This window comes from Hibiscus syriacus, unplaced genomic scaffold (genome assembly GCF_006381635.1).
Source record: "Hibiscus syriacus cultivar Baekdansim isolate YM2019G1 unplaced genomic scaffold, ASM638163v2 tig00116997_pilon, whole genome shotgun sequence".
Taxonomy (NCBI): domain Eukaryota; kingdom Viridiplantae; phylum Streptophyta; class Magnoliopsida; order Malvales; family Malvaceae; genus Hibiscus; species Hibiscus syriacus.
Genome location: NW_024063513.1, coordinates 887,444 through 905,445, shown reverse-complemented (window position 1 = coordinate 905,445; position 18,002 = coordinate 887,444). Strand labels below are relative to the sequence as shown.

Genomic DNA, 18,002 nt, shown 5'->3' with positions numbered 1-18,002 from the left:
ACCTGGTTTTGATTGATCACAAATTTGACTATAATTGCAGCTTATCTTATTCATTTTCAGTGAATTAATATTGTAGTAATAAAGGAGGGAGGTTAGGAAGCCCACACTATAATGGTGGGTGGGTGGGAAAATAAGTAGGGACTGCAATGACTGAGACGATTTCATGGAGTCCTCACCCGATTGGCCACGAGGGCTAAGCCTAAGTCTCCATAGCAGAGCTGAATACACACATGTATAAATATGTATGGGCAGAATTGAGAAAATGCAGCAAAAAAGAGTCCAACGAGAAGGATGGAAACGATAGAGGGAGAGATGAAGGAGATGAGGGAGTGTTACAGGAATGGCAACACCAAACCTATAGCGTGGAGGAGGTCTCAGCTCCAAGCCTTGCGATCTTTCCTTCACGATCATGAGGTTCAAATTTTCAGGGCTTTAGACCTCGATTTAGGGAAGCATTATGTTGAAGCATTCCGAGATGAGGTACGCACAAGCATCCTTTTCTTATTTTTCTATGAATCTCGATTATTATTTTACAATTATTTACTTGTTATTATTCCTGATAATTTTCTTACTTAAATTTGCAGGTAGGACTCCTGAAGAAATCAGTGAATCTTGCACTCAAGGATTTGAAAAGATGGATGTCAAGCACAGAGGTAATCATCCTTCACATCTTATTATTGCTTGCATGACTTGATTAAATCGTAGTATTCTGTTCTTTCATTATAATTTTTCAAGTGATTGGGAGTCTTTTATAATTTAGTGTAATGATGAGAAAATTATATTGTTATCAAGACATCATTCAGAATCAAAAGTAAACGATATTTTCTTCCCTCAAAAAAAGTAATTGATTGAGGAAAAAAAGTGCAGTTTTTTAAGCAATTGTATGATTAAAATAAATAAATAAACTTCAATATCATTAATTTGACACATTTATTGTGAGTACACATGTTTGATAGTTGCTTGCTGTCTACGGTGTCTTGGGTAGGGTACTACTCCATCTAGGCGAATTCTACTCCAAATTCCTGCACATCTCGATTAGCTGTCAACCATTAGAGAATTTATATACACTGATGTTGCAATAACAGGCTAAACTTCCTATAATTGCACTGCTATCATCTGCTGAATTGGTTCCTGAGCCTCTTGGCCTTGTCCTCGTTCTCTCATCTTGGAACTTACCCTTCGGTTAGTTTACTTCTGTCCATTTTCTTTTCGCATGTATTTGGATTTCTGTTTGGTTTTATCGAACTCTGGAAGAGCCTAATAGTATCCAAATTGCTATGCCTTGTTGCATGTAAAAACAGGGCTGTCGTTGGAGCCTTTAATAGGAGCCATAGCTGCAGGAAATGCTGTGGTTTTAAAACCATCAGAGCTGGCCCCTGCTTGTTCTTCACTTCTTGCTAATACCCTCCCTAAGTACCTTGATAATCAAGCTATCAAGGTCTTCGAGGGAGGCCCTGCTGTTGGCCAACAACTGCTTCAGCAAAAGTGGGACAAGATTTTCTTCACAGGTATCAACTCATACCAGATTGGATTGTCAATAGAAAATGTAACTGAAAACTGGGGATCATGTTGTTCTTCTACCTTAGTTTAGCTTGCTGTATAAGTAATATTTTTCGGAATTTTAAGAGTAAAACTAATGGTAGGAAGTGCAAAAGTGGGACGGCTAATAATGTCAGAAGCTGCAAAGAATCTAACGCCTGTAACTTTAGAGCTGGGGGGGAAATGCCCTGCTGTTCTTGATTCCCTCTCCTGGACTTTTGACAAAGAGGTTCTTTTTTTTAAATCGCTTGCAGATTACATGCTTAGCGGTCCGTAACAGTTCGATTTTCGTCGTTTGAATAATACTAATCTGAGTTTGTTCATTCTATCGAGGTGGCTATAAAACGAATCATTGGGGCAAAATATGGATCTTGTGCAGGTCAAGCATGTATATCAATTGACTATATATTAGTGGAGAAGTCATTTTCATCTACTGTGGTATGTGAATCTCTTATATTCATCATACACGCTATCCGTTTCTTCTCTTATATCTTAATAATCATAGTAAATACAGATTACCTCTCTTTGCAGGTGGAAATGACAAGGGCCCTGATCAAGACAATGTATGGAGATAACCCTAGAGAATCACATAGTGTTGCCAGGATAATTAACAAGCATCATTTCCTGAGGCTGAAAAACCTTCTAACTCGTCAAAATGTTAAAGATTGTATCGTCTTTGGCGGTTCGATGGATGAAGACAACTTGTAATCCATCCACTCTCCTTCTAGTTTAGCTCTGGTCAATCTTTTCACTGTAACTGCAAAAGCTTGAATTATTAATATATCTGATGAAGATACAAAATCCGTGCAGGTTCATTGAGCCAACAATATTAGTGGATCCCCCACTTAAATCAGCAATAATGACAGATGAGATCTTTGGCCCACTGCTTCCCATAATCACAGTAAGAAACATCTAGGCACTCTTAAACCACATTTATAATGCTAATAAGCTCAAGAAGTAGTAGTTTGCAGGGAGCAGTCCCTTTTCTTCACTTGAAAAATCGGGGTTTTTTTTGGGCAGTTGGATAAGATTGAAGACAGTATTGATTTCATTAATTCAAGGCCTAAACCCCTAGCAATATATGCTTTCACCAAAAATGAAGTGCTGAGGAAGAGAATGGTATCTGAAACATCATCCGGATGTGTGGTTTTTAATGATGCAATCATTCAGGTACATTTACAGTAAGTTGTAAGTTTAACAACCAAGCCATTAAATGATAGAACCTAATCATTAATGCCCCATCAAATGCAGTTTGCAGCAGACACCATTCCTTTCGGGGGCATTGGTGAAAGTGGGACGGGGAAGTACCATGGCAAATTCACCTTCGACACATTTACACACTACAAGGCTGTGGCTAGAAGAAGCTTCTTAACTGATTTTTGGTACAGGTTCCCCCCATGGAATAATCATAAGCTGGAACTCTTGGAGGATAGTTACAATTTCAATTATTTCGGATTGCTTCTTGTCATTTTGGGGTTGAAGAGGACTAGAAAGACTTTTCATGTCAACTAGTTATTCTTATATACATACATACATATGTCTGTGTGTTAATACACGCACGGCTACGACTCTCCTGTTAAAAGTATTAATGATATGTCGAGCACAGAGAATAAACATGGGAAAACAGTAAGTATAGTTTGCGGTCACGTTGTAATTTTATGTTTCTTTTAAATAATATATATATACATACATACATGTTTTTATGTTATCTCTCATGTCTTATTTCAATTACTATTCAAGTGATATAATGATGGCATACCAAAAATTATCACATCTTTGTATTATTCAAAGCTTACCATCACCAATAATCGTTACAAGAACATATCTTATTTTTAAAGTGGTGGAAACGATTTGAATCCCTAACAATGATCTCTTTCTGAAGAAAATCCGACGCCAACTTCATGAAGTTATGGCAGTCGACACAGATTCGGATGTTCTTCATTATTCTTATCACATTCCCACCACAATGTAAGTTCCCTTCATTCATCAGTGCAAAAACCAAAGCCATCTTCTCACTGTGGTGGAACAATTGCTCTTGTTTGTGCTCCTCCTCTATATCATGCAAGGCCAAGCTTGTTTCCGGTACATATCCGATCTCCTTTAATTGCCCAATTAATACCTGAAGCTTGGCGCATATGGCATCTCTTTGAGGATGATGTCTGCCTCCGGAGGCAAACTCGTGCACTTGATTCCCGACCTCGATCCAACTTTGTCCGGGCTCCTTTTTTACTCCTGAACCATCCATTTCTTTTCTAATTGTTCTTGCTTCGTTGAATCTTCCGCCTGAAGAGTAGATATTTGACATTTGTACATATCCCAATGAATTTTCAGGCTCCATCTGTTTCAGTTTGGATACGGCAATTTTAGCTAACTGAGTTTCACCGTGCTTCCTACATGACCCAAGTAGTGCACTCCAAACTACAGAGTCAGGCTCCATAGGCATCCCGCGTATAAGCTCCTCAGCCTCGGTGATTCGGCCAGCTCGTCCAAGAATATCTACCATGCAAGCGTAGTGGTCTAACTGTGGAATAATACTGTGATTCTTGAACATGGAGTCAAAGATTCTCATTCCTTCCTCCACCATTCCAGAATGGCTGCAAGCTGAAAGAAGAGCAACAAAGGTAGTGGTATCAGGTCTGAGGTCCATTTGTTGGAAGAGTTGTAGTGCTTCCTTAGCTTTCCCATGCAAACCATAGGCCTTAAGCATCGAGTTCCAGGAAACCAGATCACGATATCCCATTTCTTCAAACACTTTCTTAGACAAAACAATGGAGCCACATCTTGTGTAAGCATGGATCAAGGCATTTCTTAACACCGTATCATCCTCGAAACCAGCTTTAATCACTTGTGAATGAATTGCCAAGACATGCTTCTCAGTTACAAAGCCTGCACAAGCTTTAAGTACTATTGAAAAAGTATACAAATCGGGTCTCATGTCTTCTCGAAGCAATTGTCGATAAAGGAAGAAAGCTTTAACTGGGTCACGTTCTGCAAATGCAGTTATCATGCTAGTCCAAAAAATTATATCTTGGCAACTTGTGTCCAGGAAGAGATGATAAAATTCAGAAATATCTCCTCCAAGCTCCGAATAAGCTTTCATAAATGCAGTCGCCACTTCAACTTCAGAAATGAATCCAGTTTTAACACTGAGGCAATATACCTGAAAACAAAATTTAAGACCCAAATCCATCTCAATATCATTGCTTCCACAAAATGAAGAGAATACACTGAGCAGTGTGGCACGGTTAAAGCCAATGCCCTCGTGATGCATTCTGACAAAAACACCAATAGCATGCATCCCAAGCTTTGCTAACTGAAACCCAGCAATCATTGAATTCCAAGAAACCTCAGTCCAATAGCGCAGACTCTTAAACAATGTCCAAGCCTCCTCTACCTTATAATTCTTGCTATACATGGTAATAAGAGCATTTGCTATATAAACAGAGGCATCCAATCCCATCTTCAACAAGAGTGCATGCAATTGCTTACCACGCAAGTCATCACACGAACTAAGCACGCTTGTAAACGCAAATTCATTCGGCCGAGAGCGACGATCAGCTAACATATCCGAAAAGATTCGAAAACTCTCTGCAATCCGACCACATTGTGCATACCCCGAAACAAGAGCCGTCCAAGAAACGACATTCCTTATAGGCATTTCATCAAACAGCTGACGAGCATATTGTAAATAGCCACATTTGCAGTACATATTGATCAAATGGTTAGTGACAAAGAGGTCAGATGTGCCGTTGGGAAAATGGGCAAGCATGAAATAATGCAAATGAAGACCTTGTTGAAGATACCCATGGCGGGCGCACTCATGGAAGAGAGTGGCACATGTTTGTAGAGAGAGGAGTTGGGGTGATGTATTGTAGACGAGTGAGAGAGCTTCCTGGAGTTGTCCGCGTGAGGATAGGAGCCGCACCTCGTTGAGAAGATCGTTGGGTCCATTGCCTGCTACTGCTAGTGCTGGCTGGATATTGGAAGAGCTCAAGCTTCGGATTGAGACCAAACAGGCGCGCATAGTTGGGCGTAACATCATTTATATTCAAATTGCAGTTTCTTTAACTTAAATAGCTAATTTAGAGTTTATACGATGGTCGACATTTGGTCAAATAATTGTTTTGGTCACTTCATTATTCTTTAAATTTCGAGTATAACCTCCATACTTTTATTTTAACATGATTTAGTCCCTCTATTTTTATAATACATCAATGTTTTTCTCTTTCAAATAGTTGATAATGTTTTCTCCGTGCATTCATGCCCAGCATTTTGGATATATAATCGCAATATGGCATTCAATTAATACAGTAATAAGAAAAATATCCAAAGCATCACTATGGATCTGATAAGAAATAGTACAAGGGAACACTCATTATCACAGAATTCATCAACGATCTTTATCAGCATTATACCCTTTTATATTGTTAAGAAAACTAACACAATATACATAAACGAAGGCGGCTTAAAAACGTTATAATTATTCTTCTTCCACATCAAATCTTCAACCCGAACGAAGAGATTAAAACAATAACTTATCTTAACTAGCCCTTTGAAAATGTTGATGATGTATGATAGTAATGAGGTGGAGATTTCACTTGAGGATCGGTGACTAGTAGTGAAGATATGGTGGAGGGGGTGACTTGTAATAGTAAGGTGGTGGTGGTGACGGAGATGGTGGGGGTGGTGACTTGTAGTAATATGGTGGCGGGGGACTAAGAGATGGTGGCGGTGGTGACTTGTAGTAGTATGGTGGTGGGGGACTAGGAGAGGGCGGAGGTGGAGACATATAATAGTATGGCGGTGGTGGGCTAGGTGAAGGTGGAGGTGGAGACTTGTAAATGTAGGGAGGCGGTGGTGAGGAAGATGGTGGAGGTGGTGATTTGTAGTAGTATGGTGGTGGGGGACTAGGAGAGGGTGGAGGCGGAGACTTGTATATGTAGGGAGGCGGTGGTGAGGAAGATGGTGGAGGTGGTGATTTGTAGTAGTATGGTGGTGGGGGACTAGGAGAGGGTGGAGGCGGAGACTTGTATATGTAGGGAGGCGGTGGTGAGGGAGATGGTGGAGGTGGTGACTTGTAATAGTATGGTGGCGGGGGACTTGGTGAGGGTGGAGGTGGAGACTTGTAGTAGTATGGTGGTGGGGGACTAGGAGATGGTGGAGGTGGGGGTGAGGGAGATGGTGGCGGTGGAGATTTGTAGTAGTACGGTGGTGGAGGAGAATGTGTGTGCTCAGGGTGCTTTGGTGGAGGTGGAGAAGAATATTCATAAGGTTCATGATCAGCAACCACAGTAGCTGCCACAAGGCTAAATGTTAAAGCAAGGATGAAGAGAGGCCAGTGCCCCGGTGGGAGTACTGAAGTCCACATGTTTGTGTCAATACAATTTCTATTTCTGATAGTTAAGAAATTACTACTCTTGAGGTATATCCATGAACAAGAGAAGGCCCTCTTTATATACTCATTAATCTAATATAAAAAGCAAGCTGGATTTACATAACTGTATACCACTACCTTAATATAAAACTCCAAATTGCCATCGGAATTGGCTGTTTCCCCTGAAGTATATTTGGCCTGCGTTTGTTTGACTAATGCTCACCCGAACTAAGCATAAAATAAAAAACCCCAACGCGTTGAAGGTAAAAGAATAGGTCTGATGATGACTTCTGCAATATAATAATTATATGGTTTTGAACTCAGCATGCAGGCTGGCGCCGGTTAATAATTCATCAGTAGAAGCAATTTGGGATCAACCCTTGTTTGACCCTTTCGTATCCACAGTTGAAGTGTTCCTTTTTACCCGATCGTTTCTAATGCTTGAAACAAAAGGAAAATTCATGCTGTTAACCCCAAACACTGTAAACTACTTTTAATTCATTTAGAGCCTAAAGGAGATTGGATTTCTATTTTGTTTGTGTAAAGAAAGAATTTAAGTTTTGGTTATATTTTTTAATGGCTTCTAACTCTGTCTGCAAAGGAGTTCTTTCTCTGCTTAGTATTTTTACAGTATGATGCCCTGATTTTTTTGTCTTTGTGTGCATAGGTGTTCTTTGTCTGCAGGGTTCTCTTTTAAGCAGGATCTCTGTAGTTGGTTGCTTTCTTTGTGCCTTGTAAGGTTCTTATGGCTTGTTAGCTGTTAACCCCAAACCTGTAAACTACTTTTAATTCATTTAGAGCCTAAAGGAGATTGGATTTCTATTTTGTTTGTGTAAAGAAAGAATTTAAGTTTTGGTTATATTTTAATGGCTTCTAACTCTGTCTGCAAAGGAGTTCTTTCTCTGCTTAGTATTTTTACAGTATGCCCTGATTTTTTTGTCTTTGTGTGCATAGGTGTTCTTTGTCTGCAGGGTTCTCTTTTAAGCAGGATCTCTGTAGTTGGTTGCTTTCTTTGTGCCTTGTAAGGTTCTTATGGCTTGTTATGCCATGAACTGGAATTGAAATTTGGCTTTCATTCTAATAAAACTATTATGGTTGATCTATTTTTTAATAATTTGTAAAAATTAGGTTAAATTATATATATATATAATTGTACAAAATCATCATTACTACTACTTTAAAAATAATGATTTTTTCAAAGGATGGTAAGGATTGGAATATTTTAACTGAATTGATCTTATAGAATATATGGTGTACTCGGAATTCGATTTTTCTTTTTATAATCCTATTGAGAACAATGTTGGAACACTCGAGCGGAGCAGGTGGCTTCCAATCATGACATGTTGAGCAGGACGGCGGGATTCTCTCAAGGCAGTCTGGCTCGACCGTGGAAGCTGTTGTTTGGAGGCCGCCTCCGAAAACTTAGACTAAGATGATTACGAATGGGTCAAGAAGGGAGAGTAATGACATGGCATCTTATGGGGTGTTGTTCGTGATCACAAGGAAGTGTGGAAGATGAGTTTTAAGAAATTTCTTGGTATTTGCTCGGTCCTGAAAGCGAAACTTTGGAGTGTATGTTGGGCTCCATTGCACTTGGAATATGGGGATGAGAAAAGTTTTTGTCGAGACTGATAGCTTACATGCTATTCGTGTGCTCAGTGATAGTAAGATTAGCGGTGGTTCAATGACTATTTTGGCTCATATATATGGTTTGAATGATCACCAATGGGAGGTTCGGATTCAACACGTTCTTAGATAAGGCAATCGAGTGGTTTAACTAGGAATGTTGGGCCTAATGAAGTAGAAACTCAAATGTTCGCCCTTCCCCCTGATAATGTTCTTGACATGCTGAATGATGTAAGATGATTTTTAGGTTGTGTTTGACTTTTGCTTGTAAGGTTTTACTTAATTGATCATGTTGTTTCTTTGTTATTATCATGTGTACTCTTTTCCTTCGGTTAAGATTTAAGAGATTTTTAATGAAGCATACGATAGTAATCCTTTATTCATCAATAAATAAATAAAGATCTTTTTGGCAAACGTGTGTTAGGTTTATTTTCATGTGAATGCCTGCATTGAAGTTTTCATAAACTGATGCATTTTAGTACTTCAACCATTTCACATTTGGGATTCCACGAAATTGCTAATTTAAGCATCACATCCTCTCTACCAAATATTCTGACTAATTTATTTATTGGAATTTATCAATTAGAACATTTATCATTGCAGCTTCTTATAATTATAATATAATTTTAATCATTTTTGTTTGGTGTGTGTGATAACGAGGGAGCCTCCTAAAACTTGTTTGCATTTGAGATAACCTTCTGAAAAGCGTTTGATGATGATGAAAATGGGCAGGAGCACTAATTGGAATATAACAAACATCATCGAAAACTTTATACATCCATCTTCTACCATGTTCATTACTTAACCCCCCCGCCCCCGCCCCCCCCCCCCCACCCTTCTTTTTTCCCTTATCGCAAGAGCCAGTCAACTAATCTTCCGTTAAACAAAGTAAAAGATACAAAAAAAAATAGAACATCTTCGTAATAACGATAGAAAAAAAAACCCAAATCCAAGGGCAAAAAAGTGATAAAAAGCATACCATATATTTTCTTTATGTTCATCGTGATTATCCCTTAATGTTTGATCCGTCGCCAAACACCTCTGTATAACATATAGGGCAAGCCTGGAGAAATAAAGCTTCAATTAACACCTTCCCAAACTGCTGCCTAAATCAATCATGAGAAAGGGGGAAAAGTCAGTGGGCTACCTTATTGATGCTAAGCCATTTGGTGCCACATCCAGCATGGTAGACATGTTTGCAAGGTAGAGTAATCCGTCGCTCACCTCTTTTATATTCCATCTGGCAAATTACACATCTACTCCACAAAGATAACAATGATGAGATTTTCACCATATTGGCTGAGAGAAAGAGGAAGAGACCAAAGGAGGGGAGTGGGAATCCATACACTAAAACAAGCTGCAAATATCACTGGTGCATGATGAATGCGCAAGCATGCATATTATTCACAAATATAAACAAGACCTTGCAAAGCAGTAAAATTTATGTCGAGATGCACTAGGGTGGTTGTGTATTTCAATTTAAAATATGTGAAGCCCATCGGCCGCTGCTGAAAAAAAACCAAATTACATTTTTAACAGGAACGAAAGACGAGGCAGATGCCGTACCTCTCATTCCTTGATTTCTTCCTTGAGAACAAACTGCGCTTGTATTTTGAAACAGGTAGCAAAGAAATAAGTTCTTGGGAGAGACCACGACTTTGTGTTCCAACACTCTCGCCTAATTCAAGTAATTCCTAGAGCGGTAAATGTAATCATGAATGATCGATCACGAAAATAAAGTCAAAAAATAATTCATAAATACACAACCTATGTTTTCTAGAAATGTATGAAAACGTCCAAATTTGTTTGTTCTATTTTAATTTCTTGTTCATAAACCCACTAGATCTCATTGCAAAAAAAATGTTGTGATTAAAGAGAGAAGTGCTCGATGATTGTTTTAATTTTCAAATGCATCTCAACAAATATTGATCCAATTGTGTTTTTATCTTTTTCTCGAACTCAAAATTGCACCAAACTAAGCGTTAATTGAAAGGTTGCTAAAAAAAATAGAGAAACAAAGCAACAATAAAGCCAGGAATAAAAAATAGTAGGGAGTTTTTTCTATAACCTCATATGACATGGTGTCGGGATCAACACAATCTTGCCATATGGCCTGCATATTTTGACAAAATTTTGCATCATTTAACTTTGTGAACCATGAAGCTGAAACAAGGATTTAAGCCTCTATAACTGTACTATTATTAATTCTTTGGAAAAGCATAGATACTCTTCAACATGTATACAGCATAAAAACGTAGAAGATTGAAGTCACTAAAATTAGATGGTGATGCAAATAATCACTGACATATAAAGGAATGAAAGTTCATAGTACAAGAAAAGAGTTGCACCCATGTATTCATCAAAGAAAATAACAGAGAGAAACACCTGGTAATCATGAGCATTATGTTGTCTCCCTGGACCTGTAAAGTGAAAAGAAAAAACATTGGAATGAGGAAACTTCATCGAAAATCCTAGATAGCTATTGTTATAAGAATATGGCAGTCACTTTATTACCAGAACTGGCGATACAGAGAAAGCGACTACATTCACTCCATGCTAAAAAAAAGGAGCAAATACACCTTTAAAGAAGAAGACAACAAACTATAAAAAGTCCATCTTGGAAAGAAAGCCAAAAACAATCACCAAGGGAAGGAAAAACAGATTCAATGGATAGTTTTAAAAAATTTGTAGCTTCTAAGAGGGGGCATTTTATTAGGATCCAAATGAAATATAAACACAACTTAATCATTAGCCTCACTGAATCCTTAATTTCTCTTCAATCAAGTATGATTTAAAGTTCAAAATCCATTAAAACAGAGGTGCTGTCTGGGAGCAAATACTTGATTGCTAGAAAACATAGTATCCAGTCCAATCATAAAATATAGAGAAAGCATTAAATTTGCAAACAATTTGAAAATTCACCATAGAAAAACAAAGACCTCGGGAGAAATTTAATTCATCACATTATGCAACATAGTTAGGAAAAAATCTTGAGAAGGAAAGAGCTATGTATCAGAGGTTTATTAAGTGTAACAGTTAAACCATGTTGAATCATGCCATTGACATAAATCCTCAGCCTAATTCTAGAAATGCATGTTATGATTTATACATCATTATAACCTTTTTAACATTATATTACATATTTATGTACCTTCAAACGCGGAATTGAAACAATAATGTAAAGTATAATTGAGAAACTTACAATCTACTGAGTTCTCTAGCGAGTTGGCATTTGAGTTTCTTTCCCATTCCACATTCATTGCAGCAGTGTGTTGATTACTCATTGACGAGGAATTCTCTGATGCCCTTCTATATTCATCAATGCATAGCTCATGGTTATTCACCTCGTAACTATGATCATTATCTTGATCATAATACAAAATACTGCCAGAATCAGATAGGCCAAACTTGTAGAATCTTGAAGTCATAGATGGGTACACACTCTCCTGCAGACAGAAATTCAAGTTTTGGCTGTGACCAATAGTAACAATTCATTTACAATAATCTAAACAGAGGATCAATTACAATCAACTCTTCCAAAAAGTCAGCCTGTTTTTCATCTGATTAATTTGTTCTTGCAAAAACAAATCAATTCAAAACATTCAAAAAAATTATATATAAAATAAACTTTACCTGGACATGGGTAGCACCGTCAAAAATAAAATTGACATGTTGATAAGTAAGACCTTCAAAATATTCCATAAAGCTGCCAGCACTATTATAAGGGTAATTATTGTTGATGTATTGAACCTCCATATGTGGATCCCAACTCATTTCCAAAAATCGAACAAATCTACGGACATAAAATTTGACAATTCAAAATTTCAACGAGCAGTAGAAACAGACGATGATAACAACATAACATAAAAATCCTGAAACCCTTAAATTTTATGAACATAAGAAAAATAAATAAATAATGTCTAGAAGAACAAGTAAATCGAAACAATGAGATTCAAGTACTGCAACAAAACGTGTAACGTGTGAGCAAATATTCAAGTGAATGACAATGTCTGAAACAAAATTATCAACTCCCCGTTTGGTAACCGAGAAAAGGCATGAAAATGAGGAAGAAGAGAAGGAAACTACAGTCAAGCTTAGTAAGAGCTTAGTAAATCTTGTAAAGAGAAGAAACTTACTTTTCCTATTGCCTTGATTCAGAAACTGAACTTTTCCGAGCAACCAAACAGGAAAATGAAAGAGAGAAAACTAAAAACGAATTACCTCATTCCACGCTTATCAGATCTCCATCGGAGGAAATGCAGGATCTTCTTGCGAGAGAGCTAAAAATGGATTTAAATAATCACCAAAAAGCGTGAGGGGTATGGATAGAACAGAGTGGAATATATAACGATGAGATGCTTTTTGATTCACTACATATGGAGATACGATTTTTAGAAGAATTTGGTTTAAAACAATAAATGATGATATTTGAGTATTATTAATAGATATTTAGAATCAAATTAATGCGGTGATACTTCGATTATAAAATATTATTTTATTAAATTCTTTAATTATTCCGAGTTTTAAAATTATCTTCCAATTATAATAGGAGGGAGAATTATTCCAAATCAATCAATTATTTTTTGAGATTAATTTTTTAGAACTTGAAATTGATTTTATTTTTGCATAAATAGTCTGTTTGCAATTGAAAGTGTTCTTGGGACACAAAATTTCTTTATTTTATACTATAAAAAATGAAAAAGACATAAATTAATATTGACACACAAGGAATAGATGAGTTCTTAAAATTAAAATATTTGAGATTTAAGATTGTTCAATTTTTATAAAATGAATCAAATTGTGAAAATTTTCCTTTATTTTTTTATTTATTTTGTTAAAAAAATTGAAGCAGGAAAAGAAGGAAGCAGATCAAATGCTACATGTGATGCATTTACTAGACAAAACTAAACTAATGAACATCTAAAAATGATTAAAGAATAAAACGTCAAAAACATTCTTTCACAAAAAAAACTTTAAATAATCAAATAAAATAAATAATTTGAACAGTTTTTTTTTTAATTATATCTGATAAAAGTGAAAAATAAAATAAATATTTAAACAAAAGATTCTGTGAGAAATTAAAGAGATTAGCAGCCGACATTGATCGCTTTAATTTTAAGCTCAGTTTAGCAAACCACCTCTTTCTGCTGTAGTGGTCCTTTTCGCCGTAGTTTCAGCAACACGCAAACTCCGTTAAGACTTTAGATGGGAAATGATACCATGCCTCGCGGTTGCAGATATGGTTATACAATTTCAACCCCCAGTCAGCCAGTGCTTTTGCTTACAAAAATTGAACCGTGATATACGAAAATCAATTAACAAAAAAGAAAAAATATGAATAAAAAGATTATTGTTAAAAACCAAATTTTTTTTTAAAAAAAAAAGCATCCCCATAATATTGTTTGGTCCAATAATAGTAATAAATAACTTTTTCACAGGTTGAAGTCGACACAATCTACCAAAGGCAGTAGGCTGACGATGATAACCACTGCCATTCCACAAAGCAAAAGCTGTTTAAGGCATGTGTGGGAGAGAGAGTGCAGAAAAAACAAACAATGAATTATGAACCAAAACCAAAACCTAGCGTGCAAGCAAACACTGGACTGCGAATCATTTTGTTCCTACGTTCTTTTTGTCTCCACACTCTGTGTCATCGGAATCTCTAAAGTCAATCATCCTAAGCAGTAAAACCAACTCATGTCTTTCCAGTCTCTTACATGCCAAACTACAATTCCTTAGATCATACTTGTACTAATATCGATTTAAGTTATACGGACTCGAATATCGGACACGACGATATATATATGTGTACAAATACTCGATTCTTATATCATACTTCTATGCTTGTATCTATATGTATACTTGTTCCTTGGATCATACTTCTACATTTGCATCGAAAAGTGAAAAGTTGGAGTAACCTAGCCTTAAAGTTTTCCGAAGTGTGTCTATTATGGCTCTGCTGGTAGCAGTAACTCTGAATTCATTCCAGTAGCCTAGTAATGTTAAAGAGTTCTGTGCGTCAGCAGGAGAATGAAATTTGGCTTTTCAATCATTCCCAAGATAACTTTTATTCCTATATGGGTCCAGAAACTTGTCGACTACCCTCACAGGACAAAGCAGATAAAGAACATGGAAGACGAATATATACTTAACTTGGCTGCAGTAACTATACGGACCAAGGGCATCTGAATAAGGAACTCCTAACAGTGTATGTAGAGGTTCTGGAGTGCACAAGAATACAAATTACTGAGAGCTAGTATTTGCAGAGCTTGAAGTAATTGTGGTCGAGACAAATTTAGATACAAAACAATTTTGTAGCATGGGGACCTAAATAATCTTTGACATATACATGCACCAATTTTCACTGTATATAGAGACAGTTTCACTATTAAGAAACTTGTAAGGGAAAACAGGTTATGGGCTGATTTTAATTTTTATTTTGTGTAATTGGTAATGAAATAAACGTTTCTGGAATCCAATCCATTGCTTCTATAAGTAGTCTCCTAAGTCTACTGACCCGATTCATGAGTCATGGCCCTAAAACGAGAGATACGTAGGGCACAGCTCTGAAAGCCCCTTGGATGCTTTTGTTTCTCTTTCTTTGAACACAACATCAACAACCTTCGGTATTACGTTTTTTTAACATGTACTTCTCCAAGCAGCCCGCTGTACAACACGTTTTCTCACTGCCATGATGGGAACTTCGAAAAATAATCGACATAATAGTGTTTGGTTTTTGATTGCTCCAATTATAATATATGCATGCTCTGTCATGAATCCAATGAGCACAACGATGAAAAGAAACATTGAGGCAAAGCACAAAGTAAATCGAATCTCATCACAAAAGAATTAAGGAGAGTATTATTCCCAAATTAGATATGGGCTACACCAAAATTTGCACCAAGTCCTAAAAGGGCATTCAAAATCAAACCTAAACCTTGCAGGGTTTTGCATCTTTCATTCTTCTGTTATTTCCTACTCCACCAGAGAAGCAGCCGAGGATTCAGAAAGAGGGGAATTATAGAGCCATCCCACTAGATTCAGCTTCAAGGTACCTACAGATCCTCTCCATAACCTCTCTACCCTTCACACTATTTTGCATAAACCTCTCAGCACATCGTTGCTCGACTTTTTCAGCCATGGATGCCAGAGCTGATAACGGCTTAATACGAATACTAGTCTCCTGTTGACAAATCGTCCATCCCATTGGATTATCAGGGTGAGGATCATACCTTATCTTCTCCTCTACCTCTATAAACTTCTGAAGACTGACGTTACGGGTTGTAAGTTGCATCGACTTAGATTGGGCATCAACAACAGTTGTTTCAACACAGTGGCAGATATCCTGGCCGATGATTTTGCGAACAAACCATGGCCCTGGAGCATGGATGGTAAGAGCACGTGTAGTGTAGAGCTTACCAGAGAGAGAATCAAGTTTATGATTCAACGTATCAACTTCAAGGATGTGAGACAACGTCCGCTTGTTCTCAGGATCAGCGAACTTACGCCAAGAAGCAGAAGTTACTCGCTCCCATGGATGCTTGTAAATGTGCTCTTGAGCATATGCCTTCACCATCACGATCTGACTATCACTGTAAATAGATAAAAAAACAACTCAGACCTCACAACAATATGCATCCATGATAATTCAGGTAGAGATCACCTCATCTAAATGATAGCAAATGCGAGCTAAACATACATAAATCAGGTAGGTTCAAAAGATCAGGTTTTGTCTACAACAATCAAACAAAATAATAATCATCTTTAAAGGTTTTAACTCAATTTACTACAAATCCAATCTCCAATTAGGCGTAAATTTTGAGAAATCACAGAAGCAAGTCAAGATGGCTTCCGTGTCATTCAGATCAAGCATAAAATTCATTTTAAACATAACATTCGTTCCTACATTATAGAATTATGAATTAAATATAAAACTAATCAGTAATTTACATGCCAGAATTAAGCTCCAAGAGTTAAAACCCTAATAATTGAAAAGGAAAAGAATTTCTAAAAATTACAATTAAGCATCTTTTTCTTCAATTCTCATCATGATTTACACAAAACAAAACAAGGATTAACAGAAGAAAAAAGATTGTATAATGGACATCAATTTAGTACAAAATCAAAACTCGTAAAAAATAAAAAAAATTACCCCAAAGAAGAAAGGATCTAAACTATAGATTCAAAGATCCACCAATATCCCAAAAAAATTGCAGACATGTATCATCTAAAACCCGGTAAAGAATTTAAGATAAGCTGAACCACCCATGAATCAATTGGATCCCCAAATGAAGAAAAAAGGCAGACAACAAGCTCGAATCCTTCTTAAAAACGGGACAAGAAAACAAAAATGAATTTTTCCCCACAGCCTACTGCCATTAGCCCATTACTTAAGAATTGTTTAAAAGTGTGATCATTATCAAGAATCCATCTATAATGCATGAAGATCAATAATCATAATAGAAATGAAGATGACTATGAGAAACAGAAATGAACAAGGAAATTTGAGAGAACAAAGCGCACCATAAAGAAACTTTGAGGCAGAGTAAAACCCTAAAAAGATCTTGAGGAAATGTAAAAAGGAAGGAGAGGACGATGGTGATGGTGATGGTCGTGCTCGTGCCTACACTAAGAGCCTCCACGGTGTCGTTTTATGGCCGCCCCTAGACCCTTTGAGTTTGAATTTTCTTTCAGCCCAAATTTTCTGTCCTACTTCTGGATGATCATAGACGGTTGGGGCAAGTAAATAAAATAAAACACAAGTTAGCCGATTTAGCAGTAGACCTGGGCCTATTTGGTCCACACTCCACATTTCAAAATTTCCAGGCTCAGATCTGAATTTGATCCCATCTTTTCTTTCATTATTCATACGTTATAAAAGATAACTACTCATACATAAATTATCCTTTTTTTCAAGCCCTCTTAATTATTTAAATAAATATATAAGATAATAACAGTCAATTAAGACCACTTGTAGAATCAATAATTTCTACCTTTCATTGTTCGTACGTTATTATTATTATATGCTTGTAGCAAAAATTAAAATTTTAAATATAATTCGTTAGTATTATTAAAAAGTAAAATCTAACTGCAACGGCAATCAAATCACAAAAAATGATTAACCAGTTGAAAGACCACCGAGAACTGTAAATTAAAGTTGAGCGTTGTGATAAACTATCCACAAACGTAAAAATCGCACATTCAAATTCAATCTGATGGTCCATATCAGGGCAAAGCAATATGATTATAAGTAAGCATAATCTTGATCAGTCGTGACGTCGTTAAATCCCACCTTAAACCCTAAACTCTAAGAAAACATAAATAAAAAAACGGTCAAACGATCGAGAAAAAAAATAATAAGTGTATCATAAAGAAAGATAAAAATATATTATAATATAAAATTATTCTTACTAAAAAAAACTAAGAGGCAAAGAGAAAATAGAACCATGGACAATCAAAAAGA

At 36.6% G+C, this 18,002-nt stretch overlaps 5 protein-coding genes across 8 annotated transcripts; 1 reads left to right on the top strand and 4 right to left on the bottom strand.

Moving 5' to 3' along the window:
- Positions 1–265: 265 nt before the first annotated feature.
- On the top strand, positions 266–3,180 carry LOC120193972 (aldehyde dehydrogenase family 3 member F1-like). Its single transcript, XM_039196381.1, has 11 exons — positions 266–480; positions 585–653; positions 1,086–1,182; positions 1,302–1,508; positions 1,644–1,768; positions 1,873–1,977; positions 2,071–2,243; positions 2,350–2,440; positions 2,560–2,709; positions 2,791–3,061; positions 3,096–3,180. Exons 1-10 carry the CDS (start codon positions 292–294, stop codon positions 3,049–3,051), a joined length of 1,467 nt encoding a protein of 488 aa, XP_039052312.1. The 5' UTR covers positions 266–291; the 3' UTR covers positions 3,052–3,061; positions 3,096–3,180.
- Positions 3,181–3,313: 133 nt separating this feature from the next.
- Positions 3,314–5,578, bottom strand: LOC120193971 (pentatricopeptide repeat-containing protein At1g71420). Its single transcript, XM_039196380.1, has one exon. It carries the CDS (start codon positions 5,576–5,578, stop codon positions 3,338–3,340), a length of 2,241 nt encoding a protein of 746 aa, XP_039052311.1. The 3' UTR covers positions 3,314–3,337.
- Positions 5,579–6,008: 430 nt separating this feature from the next.
- On the bottom strand, positions 6,009–6,942 carry LOC120193976 (extensin-like). Its single transcript, XM_039196387.1, has 4 exons — positions 6,788–6,942; positions 6,494–6,628; positions 6,383–6,460; positions 6,009–6,286 (listed from the first exon to the last, which is right to left on the bottom strand). The coding sequence occupies exons 1-4, from the start codon at positions 6,905–6,907 to the stop codon at positions 6,152–6,154; spliced, it is 468 nt and encodes a 155-aa protein (XP_039052318.1). The 5' UTR covers positions 6,908–6,942; the 3' UTR covers positions 6,009–6,151.
- Positions 6,943–9,505: 2,563 nt separating this feature from the next.
- On the bottom strand, positions 9,506–12,848 carry LOC120193973 (E3 ubiquitin-protein ligase BIG BROTHER-like). 2 transcript variants are annotated; one of them, XM_039196383.1, is made up of 8 exons: positions 12,676–12,848; positions 12,173–12,332; positions 11,742–11,985; positions 10,925–10,959; positions 10,608–10,652; positions 10,106–10,233; positions 9,687–9,795; positions 9,506–9,602 (listed from the first exon to the last, which is right to left on the bottom strand). In XM_039196383.1, the coding sequence occupies exons 2-8, from the start codon at positions 12,311–12,313 to the stop codon at positions 9,546–9,548; spliced, it is 759 nt and encodes a 252-aa protein (XP_039052314.1). In that variant the 5' UTR covers positions 12,314–12,332; positions 12,676–12,848; the 3' UTR covers positions 9,506–9,545. The 2 variants fall into 2 exon arrangements, with proteins under 2 accessions (XP_039052314.1, XP_039052313.1); XM_039196382.1 differs by having other exon boundaries at positions 12,626–12,825.
- A 2,512-nt stretch (positions 12,849–15,360) lies between these two features.
- LOC120193975 (protein slowmo homolog) lies at positions 15,361–17,193 on the bottom strand. Of its 3 annotated transcripts, XM_039196386.1 has the most exons (3): positions 17,063–17,119; positions 16,520–16,592; positions 15,361–16,131 (listed from the first exon to the last, which is right to left on the bottom strand). In XM_039196386.1, the coding sequence occupies exon 3, from the start codon at positions 16,113–16,115 to the stop codon at positions 15,558–15,560; it is 558 nt and encodes a 185-aa protein (XP_039052317.1). In that variant the 5' UTR covers positions 16,116–16,131; positions 16,520–16,592; positions 17,063–17,119; the 3' UTR covers positions 15,361–15,557. The 3 variants fall into 3 exon arrangements, with proteins under 3 accessions (XP_039052317.1, XP_039052316.1, XP_039052315.1); XM_039196385.1 differs by lacking the exon at positions 16,520–16,592 and having other exon boundaries at positions 15,361–16,121; positions 17,061–17,193; XM_039196384.1 differs by lacking the exon at positions 16,520–16,592 and having other exon boundaries at positions 17,063–17,167.
- Between the last annotated feature and the right edge of the window lie 809 nt (positions 17,194–18,002).

Bases quoted from the DNA above. Each gene is read 5' to 3' on its own strand.
- LOC120193972 (XM_039196381.1), top strand. From the start codon at position 292: ATGGAAACGATAGAGGGAGAGATGAAGGAGATGAGGGAGTGTTACAGG. The intron at 654-1,085 runs GTAATCATCCTT...TTGCAATAACAG, and splicing joins GATGGATGTCAAGCACAGAG to GCTAAACTTCCTATAATTGC. The intron at 2,710-2,790 runs GTACATTTACAG...CATCAAATGCAG, and splicing joins TTAATGATGCAATCATTCAG to TTTGCAGCAGACACCATTCC.
- LOC120193971 (XM_039196380.1), bottom strand. From the start codon at position 5,578: ATGTTACGCCCAACTATGCGCGCCTGTTTGGTCTCAATCCGAAGCTTG.
- LOC120193976 (XM_039196387.1), bottom strand. From the start codon at position 6,907: ATGTGGACTTCAGTACTCCCACCGGGGCACTGGCCTCTCTTCATCCTT. The intron at 6,629-6,787 runs CCACCAAAGCAC...AGTCCCCCGCCA, and splicing joins ATGAATATTCTTCTCCACCT to CCATACTATTACAAGTCACC. The intron at 6,287-6,382 runs ATTTACAAGTCT...CCACCACCATAC, and splicing joins CCTCACCACCGCCTCCCTAC to TACTACAAGTCACCACCGCC.
- LOC120193973 (XM_039196383.1), bottom strand. From the start codon at position 12,313: ATGAGTTGGGATCCACATATGGAGGTTCAATACATCAACAATAATTAC. The intron at 10,960-11,741 runs GTAAGTTTCTCA...TTCACTTTACAG, and splicing joins GCTAGAGAACTCAGTAGATT to GTCCAGGGAGACAACATAAT. The intron at 9,796-10,105 runs GTACGGCATCTG...TTTGTGGAGTAG, and splicing joins AAGAAATCAAGGAATGAGAG to ATGTGTAATTTGCCAGATGG.
- LOC120193975 (XM_039196385.1), bottom strand. From the start codon at position 16,115: ATGGTGAAGGCATATGCTCAAGAGCACATTTACAAGCATCCATGGGAG.